This window comes from Thunnus albacares, chromosome 6 (genome assembly GCF_914725855.1).
Source record: "Thunnus albacares chromosome 6, fThuAlb1.1, whole genome shotgun sequence".
In the NCBI taxonomy this organism is placed as follows: Eukaryota; Metazoa; Chordata; class Actinopteri; order Scombriformes; family Scombridae; genus Thunnus; species Thunnus albacares.
The window spans coordinates 32940523-32955337 of record NC_058111.1 but is presented as its reverse complement, the minus strand read 5'-3'; the positions used below and the strand labels follow the sequence as shown (position 1 = coordinate 32955337).

General features: G+C 38.9%; 1 protein-coding gene across 2 annotated transcripts in view; it reads right to left on the bottom strand.

Annotated features, from left to right (window-relative positions):
* brip1 (BRCA1 interacting helicase 1) overlaps nt 1-14815 on the bottom strand; it is a 93664-nt gene that overhangs the window by 33185 nt on the left and 45664 nt on the right. Inside the window, exons 20-25 of one of the 2 annotated variants that reach the window (XM_044353297.1) lie at nt 12633-13361; nt 6343-6789; nt 3853-3920; nt 3068-3146; nt 2720-2932; nt 2204-2346 (exon numbers count right to left, since the gene is read on the bottom strand). In XM_044353297.1, the coding sequence (XP_044209232.1) occupies nt 2204-2346; nt 2720-2932; nt 3068-3146; nt 3853-3920; nt 6343-6789; nt 12633-13361 (1679 nt within the window). The remainder of the gene's footprint in view (nt 1-2203; nt 2347-2719; nt 2933-3067; nt 3147-3852; nt 3921-6342; nt 6790-12632; nt 13362-14815) is intronic. The other variant, XM_044353298.1, reaches the window with a different exon arrangement.

Sequence of the window (14815 nt, the reverse complement as noted above, 5' to 3'; positions counted from 1 at the left end):
TTTCACCTAACTGTAATATTCATGCTTTGGAGCATGGTTGCTTGTCTTATACTACTGAAAAACAGAAAGTTGACAACAACAAGAGCTGGTGTCCATATACATTACCATATTTGAAAGGTCAAAAGATGAGGTTAAAGGTAGATTGACTCAAAGTGGTAATTTCAATATGAGTACTGTACTACCTACAGTCCATCAGCAGAACAGTTTGATATCTTTAAGGCATTAATTCAGCAGAGGATAAGATGAAAATATTTTTGAGGGATTCTCATTGATGCTGAGTAAACAGCAACAGGCTACCAGCAGACTTTTGGCCAAAAACCTACAATGCATACCTGCCATTTACATTATCACATACATTGGCCTGTGAGCTAAACTCAGTTCTGGCAACAGAAGTAAACAGAAGTCTCTGCCATGTTGCTGGAATCATCTTGATAAGAGCTTGGTAATGGAAATATCCATAAGTGGCTATAAACAGACACTTACATATTTGGCAATGCTTAGTTTATGTTGTGGCATTCAAATGATGCCCAAATGATATTCAGAGGCTAAATATATGCCACAAAAATATTTCCTACAGCACTACACCACCAGGAGCAGTCTGTGCTATTCAGACAAAGCTGGGTCAGTCAATGAGATAATTTATGCCAGATTCTCATCTTACCATCTCTATTTTTGCAACAAATAGATTTGCTGGACATTTTCTATTTTGGGACGTCACATGCACAACATATTCTCATTCTTCGCTAAGAGAAGTGGAACCCACCAAAGTCTTCAGCTGTGGTGGCTCATCCACTTCAAGGTTTGGTGAGATGATAAAATCTGGCCATAGTACTGCAACCTCTCTCAATGATAACAAGATTGCCACTGACTGTTTATTCCTCTGTATATTCCCCATGTTAACATATCAAAATCTGAGAAAAGCAGCTGTTTTAGATGCCAGAGCCACTACATATGGCTCCATCTCTGCTTGAAAAACTGAAGGAGAATTAGTCATGCCATCGTGACTTTGCCTCAGCCACCAGCTTCATTTCATTTCCTACCCTCAAGGTCTGACCAGCAGAAGGTGGCATACATACAAGAACAGCAAGAGTGTGGCGATCCTCCTCCATCAGCCATGTACTGCCTGAGGTATGAGGAATATCTTGATTGTTGCAATGCTCAGTGTATCATCACAAATGTGGTAGTTCAATCCTTCAACTGAGCTGACACATAGCTAACAGCAGACTATATAAGTTCATGTCAAACAGACAGTGAAGCTGGGTGATTGCTGGGAAAAATAGCTGTGTTCATGCGCAAACATTTTCACAGTTTTTGATTTTGTCCTCCCACACGAGCACATTTTTCAGATACCTTATAGGTAAGACTTTTTCTAGATACAGTGAAACAAGATACAATCCCAAAATTTGAGTGGCTCCATCAGTACTCAGAAACCCGTTCCAGATTAAAACAGTGACATGGCTTAAGTATACTATCAGAACTGCTTGTCAGATGCTGAAACAGCTTCTCGAACCCGCTCCCCCCACATCTTTCCCACTTCAGTATTGTGTCCGACGATTTCTATAACTTTCCGAAACTGACAATCTAACATTCATGCCCACTTCATGCAGTGATTGGCCAGGTGTGTGGAGGTGAGAAAGCAAGGTTTGAACTTTCTCTAGCTCTCTTTTTCTATTCTTTACACAACTATTTCTGTCACTCATAGAGTTTACCAATAAATGCATCACTATGAATGTCTTCCAGAAGGATGAATGTCTGAAAATGCGCGCCGTGATCCCTATATCTAAAAAATAATCATGTCTCGCCCCTCTCTATTACCTCTATCATTCTATGATCTCACCCTGCTTTCAATTATGGTCGTTTGTAGCAATTATAAACACTTTTACTCCTGACATGGTCAGACAACACATTGTATGAACTTGTTGTTTTCTAGCATTACCTGGTCCTTAAACATGTTGGCAGGAGATTGGGTAAGCGTATGTTATGCAACCTGTATTTGCAACCCTTCTCCTTGAACATGGGTTAGACAAAGAAAAGTTTCCATGAGGGTTAGGAATTTTAATTGTTGTGATTAACATTTTACTACCGCAGAGAAAACCGAACTGAAAGTGAAACTGTACTTTATTTGGAACCAATGTGATGTAATTCAGGGTCTCTAAATAACACATTGCGCACATAAACATTTCTTCACATTTATGAAGTTTACCTGATCTTGAGCCATGTCTCGAGGGTAGTGGATCTCTGCTGCGATTAAAGCTGCAGGCAGAACAGGGCTTTGAGACAAACAGCCTTTACACTGCAGAAATCTGGTAACAGAACACTCCTCAGGGTCCCAGACAGCATTATATGCTGCATGAACGAGAAGCAGTGGGAAAGCATGTAACTTCACAGACTTTAGAGGAAAAAAAAAAGTGCCATAAAAAGGATCAAAGTGAAAGGCTAACATGTTCATATACATGTTTAGCTCTGTGTTTAAAACCACAGGGACTGGTAAAGCCCAAAACTCATGTCTAATCATTTACAGTAATCAAGTAAAGTCATTTCTTCCTAAAAATGCATCTATATTATTAATCATTATTTACAACTAGTTTTGATGTTGCTCATTTGGTGTATCTGTTTTTGAATAACCTGTTTTGCTTAGAAACCTTCCTTGTATACAAGATGTGCCACAATCACTTCTTTAATATTGTAATACTTGTGTAATCCAAAGCTGTTTACCCACCAGTAAAAGAGTTATCACAGTAGGGTTGCAGAGCATTCCTGAGGGCCTTCAGTGATGAGAGACTTTGGACTACCAGCAGTGAGCCTGAGTTGTCCAAAATTGATGGCTGATATGGTGCACACTGGCAGTGTTGGGTCGTTGCTACAGGACAAAAGCTGACTTTTCTCAAAACAGATAGATGCTCAAATTCACAAACAGCACTCTGCAATACACCTGAAAAATGAAGCAATAACAGTAAATCAGTACCAAAATGACACACATCTGCTTTGAATAATGGCTTGGTTAACCACAATATTATTGTGTGGTTGTAAATGAACAGAAATGTAACAGAGATTTCTCAGAAACTACCGTGTGCCACAGGAAGTAGCTCCTTTTCACACATAGAACAGTAAAGTCCCAAAGAGCATGGCGTCTGGTTTTTGACTCTCTGTAAGTAGAAGACAATGCTAGTCACAGATTTATTTAAAGTTTCTTAACAGAGATGCAACTGAAAACATTTTTAATAAATTTCATACAGGATAACCAGATTCAAAACACAGATACTACCATCAAAGTAAAAGATTATTGGTTTCTAAACACAAAGTATGGTGAGAACTCTCTTGACTTTCTTGTCCAAATGTACTGGCTAGCTTTTAGAACAAAACTTGCAAAGGTTTAAATGATAGACCTTTTCTGTTTCAGTCCAACCCTTCAGTAGTATACTGTTTTGCTTTACCTGGCTATGCTGAAACACAGCTTTCTAAGACTGTTCACACAGGATGTGCAATGTGGTGATATGACTCATAGATTACAATCCACTGTGTTTTCTCTCTGTGCTTCTGTGTGTGACACAAAGAAAAAACTAAATGCCAAAACTTTCATTGCAGGTGTGCAGGCAACATACACAGCACTGATCTGTGTCAACATCTATTGCTTTACTTGCTTGCTTTATTTTGTAAAGCATTTTGTGCCTTTATGTTTTTAAGTCATTCTATGAAATAATAAAATAATAAATACTGCAGAACAATGAAAAACACAAGCACAGTATAGTTCAACACAAATGAGAAGTATTAAGCAAAAGTCATGACTTCACTGTTATTTGATGAAAAAAAAAAAAGCCAGGTAATGACCTGCCTCAGCAGTGGCACACTTACCTTTCTTTCTGGAGCAGTCTTGTTGAATCTCCTGCATTTCTGCTTGTTAGATCTCTTTACCTTTATAGCTTGGTTGAGAAAACATATTTCAAAAGGCATTTGTAATTTTACATAAAGAAATTGGCTACAGAATAGATACAAATTACACTGGAGCATCATGAATTGTAAAAAAAGATTCTGGCAAACACAGTTAAAAGTATTCCAGCAAACAGCGCTGCATGCTGCACTATGAATCAAAACAGACATCCCTTATGAAATCCAGTAACAGTCATCTGGAAGTACATATAGACTGTTAATGTATACTTAAATGACATTCATCAGCAAAATCAACATTTTGATGGGATGATAACCCACTGAAAAGAAATTCTATAATAAATTATATGCAACTTACTACAGACATGGCCTCATATTCAAAGAAAGCAATCCAAATAAATCCAAAGAAACTAATAAATGCATTTTTTAAACATTTAGCTCATACACTAAAATAAGATATGATATATTGTAACTCAAGCCAAAAATCTCTAGGTCTTTATTGGGACGCAGCTATCATTAATTCAGTTTTTTTAATGTCATTGTTTACCATATCATATCAATTTTTTAATGTTCAATCAATAATGAGAGAAAACAGAAATCAGAACAATCAGTCACCTGTGAGTTAGGATTTTTCTGTCAGTCTCTTGACTTGGTTGCGGTGACTTGGTTGTCTCTTGAAAATGGTGCAAGGCTTCAGTGGTTTTACCGAAAAAATGACTCTGCAATGTATTTTTGGGATATACTGTCAACTATGGTGGTGTTAACCTATTCCTTAAAAGGAGTTACGCTACCTGCAGTTTCCCGGGCAACGACACAGACGTTAACTCATGTGTCGAGACAGCGCTGCTCAGAGGCTCCCAAACGCTATTGATTTGCGAATGAATGGATATTTGGTGTTATTTTTGACATTTAAAAAAATATTTTTTGGCCTGGCGGGGTTCACTTTGGCCTGGCAGCCCACCAGGCCTGTGCTGTTATAGGGGAAACACTGCTATTTAACAGAGGAACAGAGAACAGACCAGCAAAGGCCAACACAGGAGGCAGCTATCAAGGAGGGGGCTAGTCCAAAAATAATATTACCCAGAAGCTGAAAGAAAGCTAATTTGTTCCCTCAATATTCAGTGTAAAACAGACTCCATACGCACTGGATGTTTATGATTGATGACAGAAAAGCTCCTGTATCTTTTTTGTGTTCACGTCAACAGTGCTTTGGGTCCGTCCTGTAGGTCTCAAGTGCTGCCATGCTTCAGCCCTGAATGTTTTGAGCCGAGCCCTCCATATTTCTGCTCCTCAAAACTGGTATTTTCATGTAAAAGAGTGGAATTTAATATAGAGCGTTGGAGGAAGGGGGACAAATATGGTGCTTACTACAGTGAGCGAAGCGGTTTCCAGTGTTTCAGGCTTTTCTCCACATTTCAACACAGAGATCGACTTTATGAAAAGTGCAGAAAGCACATAGGCCACAGTGTGTGTGTCTTTAGTCAGCAGAGATGTGCACACACAGAGCTCTTCAACATCACAAATCAACTTTCATTTATTCAGCTTTTTACTTCTAGTATTATGCATCTATAACATAATCTACTGAAAAGTTAATCAGAATACAGCTATTAATGTGATACAGGCAGGTCTGGATCTTACACTAATGTTGTTCAGGGGTCACTGAATGTATCTGGGATATTGCAGAAACATCAGTACTGATGTTATTTGTTGCTCACAATTGCTGTGTGATTCTTTCCTTTGACTTTATTAAATACCTGCAGTATTAAACAGCAGAAACAGTAAGTTCATCTTTAAAGTGAGAGCAATGTGTGCATTTACACACATGGCAAGTGGCACAGCAGCGATAACGTCATTAACACACCAACAGGACAGTGATCAATGTTGTGTGCTACATAGTGTACAGTATACAGTGAAACAGCATGTAATTAAACAGCCCTTATGGATAAATTCTGGGCTTCATCAGAATGAAGAGAAATGGTGTGACCCTCATGAGGTTGAGCCAAGGCAGGAGGCTTAACATTGTGATGAAAATTTTTTGTGTCATACTTCTGTTTTCACTTTAGAGCCCTTTAGAGATATAGGCCTATATCATAATTTCAGATCCCCTCTCCATTTTTATTCATTTAGGAGCCTTGTTATTGGTTACCACAAAATGTCAAATATCAGTAAGATTTATAAGGTGTAAGCAGGCTGCAATAGTTTTCATTAATGTTGAAAATGGAACTTTTCAGGACCACTGTCTTTTAACTGATTTAAATGTGGAAACTGGGGTAGATCATCAGAATTTCATATGACTTGACTTGTGACTTGCTTGACCTGAGCAACGACTTGACTGGTCTTGTTTGACTTATAGCAGGGACTTGACTTGCTTGCTTGAGACTTGCACATGTGACTTAATCCCCACCTCAACTATTTAACACTTACATGTACTGTACATATATAGATTGTTCAGTTTACCTTTTGATTTGTTGGGCTGACTTCCAGGAGCATCCACTGGTAGACTGGAAGGACTACATGCTGCTCCAGCGTCTTGCAGACCCCTTATGTCTTCTTGCTTAGGAGTCACAATGTCAAACTCAGCCTTTGTGGAACTGACAGGTGTGGTGGGCAATTTTTTAAGGGCTTTGTGTTCCCTCACACCCACAAAGGACATGCCTGACTCAGTTTCTCCAAGGTTTACACTTATAGGTCGGCATGTAATCCAGCTGTCTGTCTGCTGAGCTCTGTCTGTTCTTGGGTTGTGTACTCTGACAGTTCTGGCTCTGGACAGTCTGCTCTTCAAATCATTGGTCAGCACCTTTAACTCAGGATCTGCTCTGGACTTGTCTGTCCTCCTCCGGCTTCCCCTAGTCTCAATCTGCTGAAGACTGACTCTCCCTAAACACTTTGCTCCATAGCCTCCACCTGTCAAGTAAAAAATATGTCACTTTTCAGAAAATAGATCAAATGTGGCACAGACCTGTGAGCTAGACATCATTTTGTAACTGTGTTTTGTTTTGTTTTTTGCTTTAAATCAATTAAAACAATCTACACCCAAATCTAAACTGAGGGGTATGAGTTTTATAAGTAGTGAAAACTACAAACAGCTTAGTCTAGCTCTGTGTCTCCTAGGTGCCCCATGGATGTATAAAGAGAACTGGATACAGCGTTGGAGGCGGGGCCCCATTCATTCCTATGAAAGTTGCTCAGTGGAGCATGAAGCCAAAAAAGTTCAACAACTTCCACATTACTTCCGCATCTGTGTGGTCCATAGAGCAAGAGCAAGAGCAGTAGTGACTTTCGCTGGCCGAGTCGGCTACTTCCGGTTTAGCCCTCTAGCTAACTTGAATGGGGATGAAACAATTCAATCATGTGGCTCTTCTAGGCTTTTGAAATGTGATCGGACCAAATGGATCAAATTCTGATAGAGAGACAAGTCATTTCGTGAGTCAGTTGTGACGCTCAAAAAAATGTATCCACTGATCTCTTTCACAACGAAAGGGACGTTGTAATTACATGGTTTGACCACTATGTCAAATTTGCTTCAAAGCCTGGCGCTCTTCCTGTATCCAGTTCTCTTTATACATCCATGAGGTGCCCCCACAGTCCTATAAAATGAGCTCCACCAAACATGTTACACAAGTTTTCTTTTGAATGGATTTCAAAATTGATGTTATTTAACACCTTTAAGTACATAAAAGTAGACATTGTTGCAATTTTGTTTTTAAATACAAGATTTGGTCAAGTTTACATTTGTAGACAATACCACTTGATGTGGTAAAAACCATATGTCCATTACTTTTCACTTATTATTTCAACTTTCACACATTCTCAATCACAACAGGTGGTGTTCAGGTGTAACAACTCAATCAGGCTGGTGGGAGGCAGTAGGCTTTATGTACTGGCAGTTTATTGGTTGTTGTAACAAGTATACTAAAGATCAGACTCACACAAACCTATAATCCTTTTTGTGAGTCCTAGACACAAATGCTATATGGATATACTGTGTATTATATATATATATATATATATATATATATATATATATACACACACACACACACACATATATATATATATTCCAAATAATTTCTATTTTTACATGTTAGCTGAGCTACTCCACAATCTTTCCACATTTCCCCCCACTTCTGTAACCACAGAAGTACTCACTGATGAGAAATAAACGCCCTAGTCTACCAATGTGACTGGTCTACCATCACAATGTAAGACTCCCTGCTGTTGTGAAAGAGGAGAAAGTTTGCATTTCACTCTGAACTTTTGATTAGTCCCTGTATGCAGTGTGTTGATCATTTCCAATGTCACAATTTAATTTGGGCAAACAGCACAAATCTGTGGGATTTCAATTAATATGGGGAATATGGGATGCTTTTTCCACTGTGTGATTTTGGCTTAGTCCAGTGTATCTTTTAAATAAAAATGTTGTCTTAGTGTAGCTTTAATGATTTGGGGTTAGGGGAAAAGCTGAATTAGGCTAATGGGAAAAAACACAGTCATTCACAGCCATTACTGAGTCTTTCAGTAATGTGGGCTCCCTATTAAGTGCTTTTAACACACATTCGCTGGCCTCTCCATGCTGTGTGTTTTGATGATGTTAACGAGTGGTCATGCACGATTACATATACAAGGGTCTTGGGAAGGCAGTTGATGAGCAAAGAAAGGCTTTAATGGAACACTTGTCTACTCTGCTTGTCTGGGCAAATCACACATTGGTGAAGTTTGCGCTGTAATGAGACAAATCACATCAGTGTAATCATGTTTAATCTCATTTTTCTGCCTCCCTTCAACTTAGCCTGTTTCAAGATTCTGCATTTAGCATTGGCTTGATTAAATGACCTCATCTCTTCAGACTCAAACAATCAAATATGGCCATTAAACTCCTGATTACACATACATATTGCACATGCATAGGTCACAAATAGACACTGTTGTTGTTCCTTTACAAATCAAGTACAAAAGGTCAAGAGCTGAATGTCTGTGAATTATCCTTACGTGAAATAAAATCAAAGGACTACAAATTTGGGAACTATACTGTAAATGACTGATGAGAACATAACTGGCTTATGTATTTATATAGTTGAGAGCAATTGTGACGATTACATGTGGGTAAGTTAATTGGTGAAGATATTTCTAACATATATTGCAGTGGTGGTAGGGCTTCTTTATATGAAGATGTATTGTACATACATTTACATACAAAATTCTGAACAAAGAACTCGCAGTTTTGTGAAATAAATTGAGCAGTGGTGAGAGTAACTAAGTACATTTACTCAAGTACCGTCCTTAAGTACAATTGTGAGGTAATATGTTACTTTGTCAGTTACAGCAACCGCCCCCTCCCCCTCCTCCACGACGGCTACAGAATCATCCTCTCTCTCCCCAGCCTGATAAAAGCACAGCACATCCAGTTATTTGTGTACAAAATACAGCAAGCTATAACTGATATTTGCTGGGTCCAGGCTGCAAGGCTAATGGTACTCATGTCTGTTCCCAGGAAAAGTCAGGGCCCAGTGTGTTGGTAGCTTGCCCAAATCCTGTCTTGATAGGTAACAGGAAAGGAATGGTGAATCTGCTAAGAAACAGGAAGTACTCAATCGGTTCTGCAAATTTATCAAATTTAACATCCATTCCTCTTCAGCTACAGCTTGTCCCAAAAAATTGGTTAGATAACATTTTAACACATTAAATTTAGCTTTATTAAATGTCAGGTCTTTGTCAGGACAAACATTTTTAATCAGTGATTTTATCATCGAGCACAACCTTGACTTGTTTTTTTACTTTGATCTTGTTTTTAACTGAAACTTGGTTAGACCAAGATAACAGTGCAGCTGTTCTTATTGAGTCAACCACTCTCAATTTCAGTTTTCAGAGTGAAGCTAGAGTGCATAAGAAAGGAGGTGGACTTGCCATTTTGTTAAATTATTCCCTCCAATGCAAACAGATGTCTTATGGAAACTTTGATTATTTTGAATATGCTGCTCTTCTGTTGAATTCCTCCTCTTGAGCTATATTTCTACATATGTACAGGCCACCTAAATACTATGTTACCTTTTTTGATGACTTTGCTGAACTGCTGTCTGACTTTGACTGTGAAGTTATTGCTGGTGATTTTAACATCCATGTTGACAACCCCCAGGGACAGAGGGGCTAAAGAACTGTGTTATGTTCTTGATAACTATGGACTGACTCAGCATGTAACAGAACCCACAAACAACAAGGGGCACACTCTGGACTTAATCATCTCTAAGGGTCTGAACATTTCTAAGGTTGTGGTGACTGATGTTCTCTCTGATCATTCCTGTGTTCTATCTCCATGCACACAAATGTTCAAACAGAGGTAATCAAAAAACGGTATCTCACTGAAAACATCAGTGAAATATTTATTCAGGCTTTCTCTTCCACACCTGCCCTCTCTTGGGTCTCAGTCAATGAGTTTGTAGATAATTTCAGTTCTAAAATTACAATTGTTATTGACGCCATTGCACCCACTAAGGTGAAGGTTGTCTCTGGTAAGAAAAGATCTCTATGGATAAATGCCACACTGGTCAGAATGGAAAAAAGAGTGTTGAAAAGCTGAATGCAAGTGGCAAAAAACAAATCTCCATGTTCATTATGACATCTATAAAGAGAGACTTCACATTTATAATTTTAAACTGAGAAATGCAATGCAGTCCTTCTTCTCTGACATCATTGCCAGAAGCAATAATAATGCATGTGCCTTGTTTGCAACTGTCAACAGGCTAACAAACCCTCCTGTGTCAGTAGCCCCTGAACTTCTATCCTCCAAGGCTTGCAATGAATTTGCCTCCTTCTTTTCTGACAAAATTCAGAAAATTAGACAAGCAGTCAGTGCCTCCATATCAGGTGCAGGATATGTGTTGTCCCTGTATCCACTTAAAATCAATTTGAGTAGTATAACAAATTTCCATCCGATCAACCACAAAAACCTGGAAGACAGTATACAACATCTGAAATCCTCCTTGATATTCTGCCTACAGGCTTTTTCAAAATTGTTTCAAATTGCATGGCCTCAGATCTTCACACATCTCTTCTCTCAGGTGTCTTCCCACAGGCCCTGAAAACTGCCGTCATCAAGCCACTCTTAAAAAAGAACAATCTAGACACTTCACTGATGAGCAACTATAGGCCCATATCAAACCTCCCATTTTTAAGTAAAATCATTGAAAAAGCTGTTTTTCAACAGCTGAACAATTTTGTGGCACTAAACAACTGCTTTAATGTCTTCCAGTCAGGATTTCAACCACATCACAGCACTGAGCCTGCTCTTGTTAAGGTCTTCAATGACATACACTTAAACACTGACAGTGGCAGAATTACAGTATTAGTATTACTGGATCTCAGTGCCGCATTTGACACGGTTGACCACAACATATTGCTAGACAGACTGGTAAACTGGGTGGGACTTTCTTTCACAGTACTTAACTGGTTTGGATCCTACCTAAAGGACAGGGACTATTTTGTCTCAACACACACATCTCACATCTGAGTGGACAAAAATGACATGCAGAGTTCCCCAAGGCTCCATTCTGGGGCCTCTTCTGTTCAACATCTACATGCTCCCACTAGCTCAGATTATGGAAAACAACAAAATATGTTACCACAGTTATGCAGATGACACACAAATTTACATAACCGTATCACCAGGGGACGATAGTCCAAATAACAAACTGACTCATTTGCTGTAAATTTTAATTGCTTTATTTATTCCTAAGGTTTTTAATATGCTAGTATTCTTACTAATTTGTTTTTTTATTACCTTGCTTTTTTTTTTTTTTTTTTTTAAATATTTTTATCCAAGTATCTTTTCTGTGTTTCTTGGCGCCTAGGATGTGTTGTGTTATTGCTTAGCTATATTGTAAATGAGGTCTCTACCTCCATATATTTCCAAGTCAAAATAAAGGTTGACTTAATGAATGAATGATCCATCCACCATTGAAACATGTCACTGTAGTTGGAGGCTCCTAAGAAAAAATCATTTTAGGAAAGAGATGAGAAAAAACAAATGAAATGCTAACATTTAATTTTATTGTGATTTAACAGAATTTCTGAATGCTTGCACTGGTCAGACAAATGTGCATCCACACACTAATACCACAGCACATAAAGTTTACAGCACATAATTATTTTTTTGCAGTGGAAAAAATAAATTCTTTAAATTAACTCAGGCATGTCTAAAGCATCCATGCTCCTCACCCATAATCTATGAACACATCATTAAAGCACAACTAAATGATGACGTACTTCTCAAGAAAACAAATGAGTTCTTGCTTTTGTATTTTAATGATTTGTTAAAATGCACATTCAATCAGCACTGCAATTTTGATAATGTTGGTTAGTTGCGTACTTTTTTAACTGGGAACAAGCCTTAATGGCCTTAATAAGATGTGCTGTCACACAACATAAGGAGCTGATCTGAGATGGGGGCTGGCTTGGCTGAAGACTCATCATTTACTTTATTTTGGTAATAGTGTGTGGGCTAGTTGCCTGAGGCAGTCGTAACATACTCACTTACTTCTACATGATGAACTGTGAAACATTAATAACATGTTGGAAAACAAATATGAAAATGAGAATATGAATGGCTTCAACTGTATATGGTATTTTAAAAAGCATTGCACATTGTTCTAGTGGGACAATATTTGCCACCATAATATGCACTGAATATGTTATTTCCATGTAAGACATTCTGCTTGGTTCATTATATTTCTTGTTACCAAGTTGCTAGTTACCTGCTGGAGTGGGGGGAGCTTTCTGTCTGGACCTGGACAGTCTGCAGAGCCTACTGTCTGTCTGCCTGCTCCGGTTTTTCACTTGCTCTCTCTCCTCACCTTGCATCTGTCCTGTGACTTCTTTCTGTCCCTGTGACAGCGCTGCAGTTTCCTTAGTGATTGAAATAGCTCTCTGTCTATCAAACATAGAGGCTTGCCCTTGGGCCTGCTCAGAGCCAAAAAGTTCTTCTAACAACAGGGCTGGGCTCTCTGCCCCTAAAACCATCTTGGGAGGTGACTCTGTCTTTGTCTCTTTGTTAGGGCTGCCTTCCTCTACTTCACCCTCGAAAAGTTCTGGGGTAAAGAAGATGGTCTGGTCCTCGTCCTCTTCATCTTCATCTGGATTGTCTGCTGGGGGTGGTTCTCTTTCACAACTGGGAGGGGTTGTTACTGTAGCCAAATTGTGTGGTTCCTCTTTGATTTCACTGGACCCCTCTCTAGCTGCCTGTTTAAGACCAGACTCTTCAGTCTTCTTTTGTGGAAACAGGATCTGCGGTTTCTCTTTGTGCTCAGGAAGATTAGGTGTTTCAAAGTTCTGGCTGGAATTTCTCGGCCCTTTTTCCTTAAAGATTGGCTTCTTGAAGCAATTGCTGATGGGGCTAGAGGTGAAAATGTGGTACAGGCCCTGAGCTGCTCTTTTTGGATGGGACAGTGGCTCTGCTGGGGGACTGTGCTTCATCTTCAACCATTCTGCATCAAGGAAACAAGATTTAGTGTATCTTACACATTCAGTTTAAAGAGGATATTTAGTAACCTCATACTAGCATATAACTGAACTCTGACAAAGACAACAGTGCAAACATGTTAAGACTCACAAAGAAGCTTTTAAATCTCACCATGAAGTGAGATTGGTATGCAGAGTACCATGGCTGCCAAGGCTTTTTTATAAAGAAAGATATAAATGTGGGCTTACGCTCAATATAACCCAAACAAAGGTCAAGAGGATTTAATTAAAAGCAACAGTCCAACATCTGCTCATCAGCTCGCTCCAGCGCCACTCAGGCACGCAAAAGACCTTACAGTAATGAGGCAAGCCACTCAACTGATCCCATGGCCCCCACCCCTCCCCAACCATGGAGGGTGGAGGAGGAGAGGGGGTCTGCTACTGCTCTGCTACCACCCCATCCACCACACCGCATTGAACTGGGCAAACAGCTCAACCTTGTCATGACCCCAAAGACAATGGGTGCTCGCCAAGGCAATGTGCAAACACGTCACCTTGGCATATTTTCTTGTGGTGATGTCATGCTCATACATCCTTGAGCACAAAAAATGACATGTGCCTTTTGATCGCTGTCTTTTTAAAAAACCACGCTGCTTTAAATGTCATATTCATGAAGAAAGAAAAAGGACTGGAGCCCAGACAGTGTGAGCAGTGTGACTTTACTGGCTAAAAGCTTTGATGTATTCATTTATCCACATCTGTATTATGAATTAAATAGAATGAAAGCAAATACTAAAATTGAAAATATAAACCAGTATTTTTCCTGTCATATGAATGTATCTGTGTGCCAATGCAGAGTGAAACATGCCTTTTATTTTATTGCCAGTTGTGGTGTCACTTTTGGATGCCTGTCTTCTCACGCAACTTGAATTTCGAAAATAAAAGGCTTTTCTGAGATGAACTTTAACTCTTTAATGTTGCTTCTAACCATAGCAGAAAAAAAACAACACACCCACTCCCACATTCATGGTTAGGGGATGAGGCTGGGGATATTCTATGTTTTTGTTATTGTCAAATCCCATGAAAAGACCAAAACCAGCAATGAATCAATCCTACTGACAAGTATTATGTGTGTATTCAAAGCCTGATATATCTTATTCCTCAGTGTCATAGAGCTCCATTGTTGTCAAAAAAAAACCTATTAAAACACATCAATGAGCTACATCATTGCACTAAGTGACAACAAAATGCAATATTTCCTCCTGTTTGAGTAACTTTGTTAAAAACTACAATGCCCAGCATTTAAGGGAATTATTGAGACTCTGTAAAAATGATATTATGTACTATAAGTGTGGTCTGGTTCTAAAAATCTAAATATTTAGTGGAACAAATGGGCTTTGGGCTGAAAGACACAGACAGTGAGAGACAGACCAACACATTGGTTTTAGTCATTTCACAGGAATTGTTGACAAGAAAATTA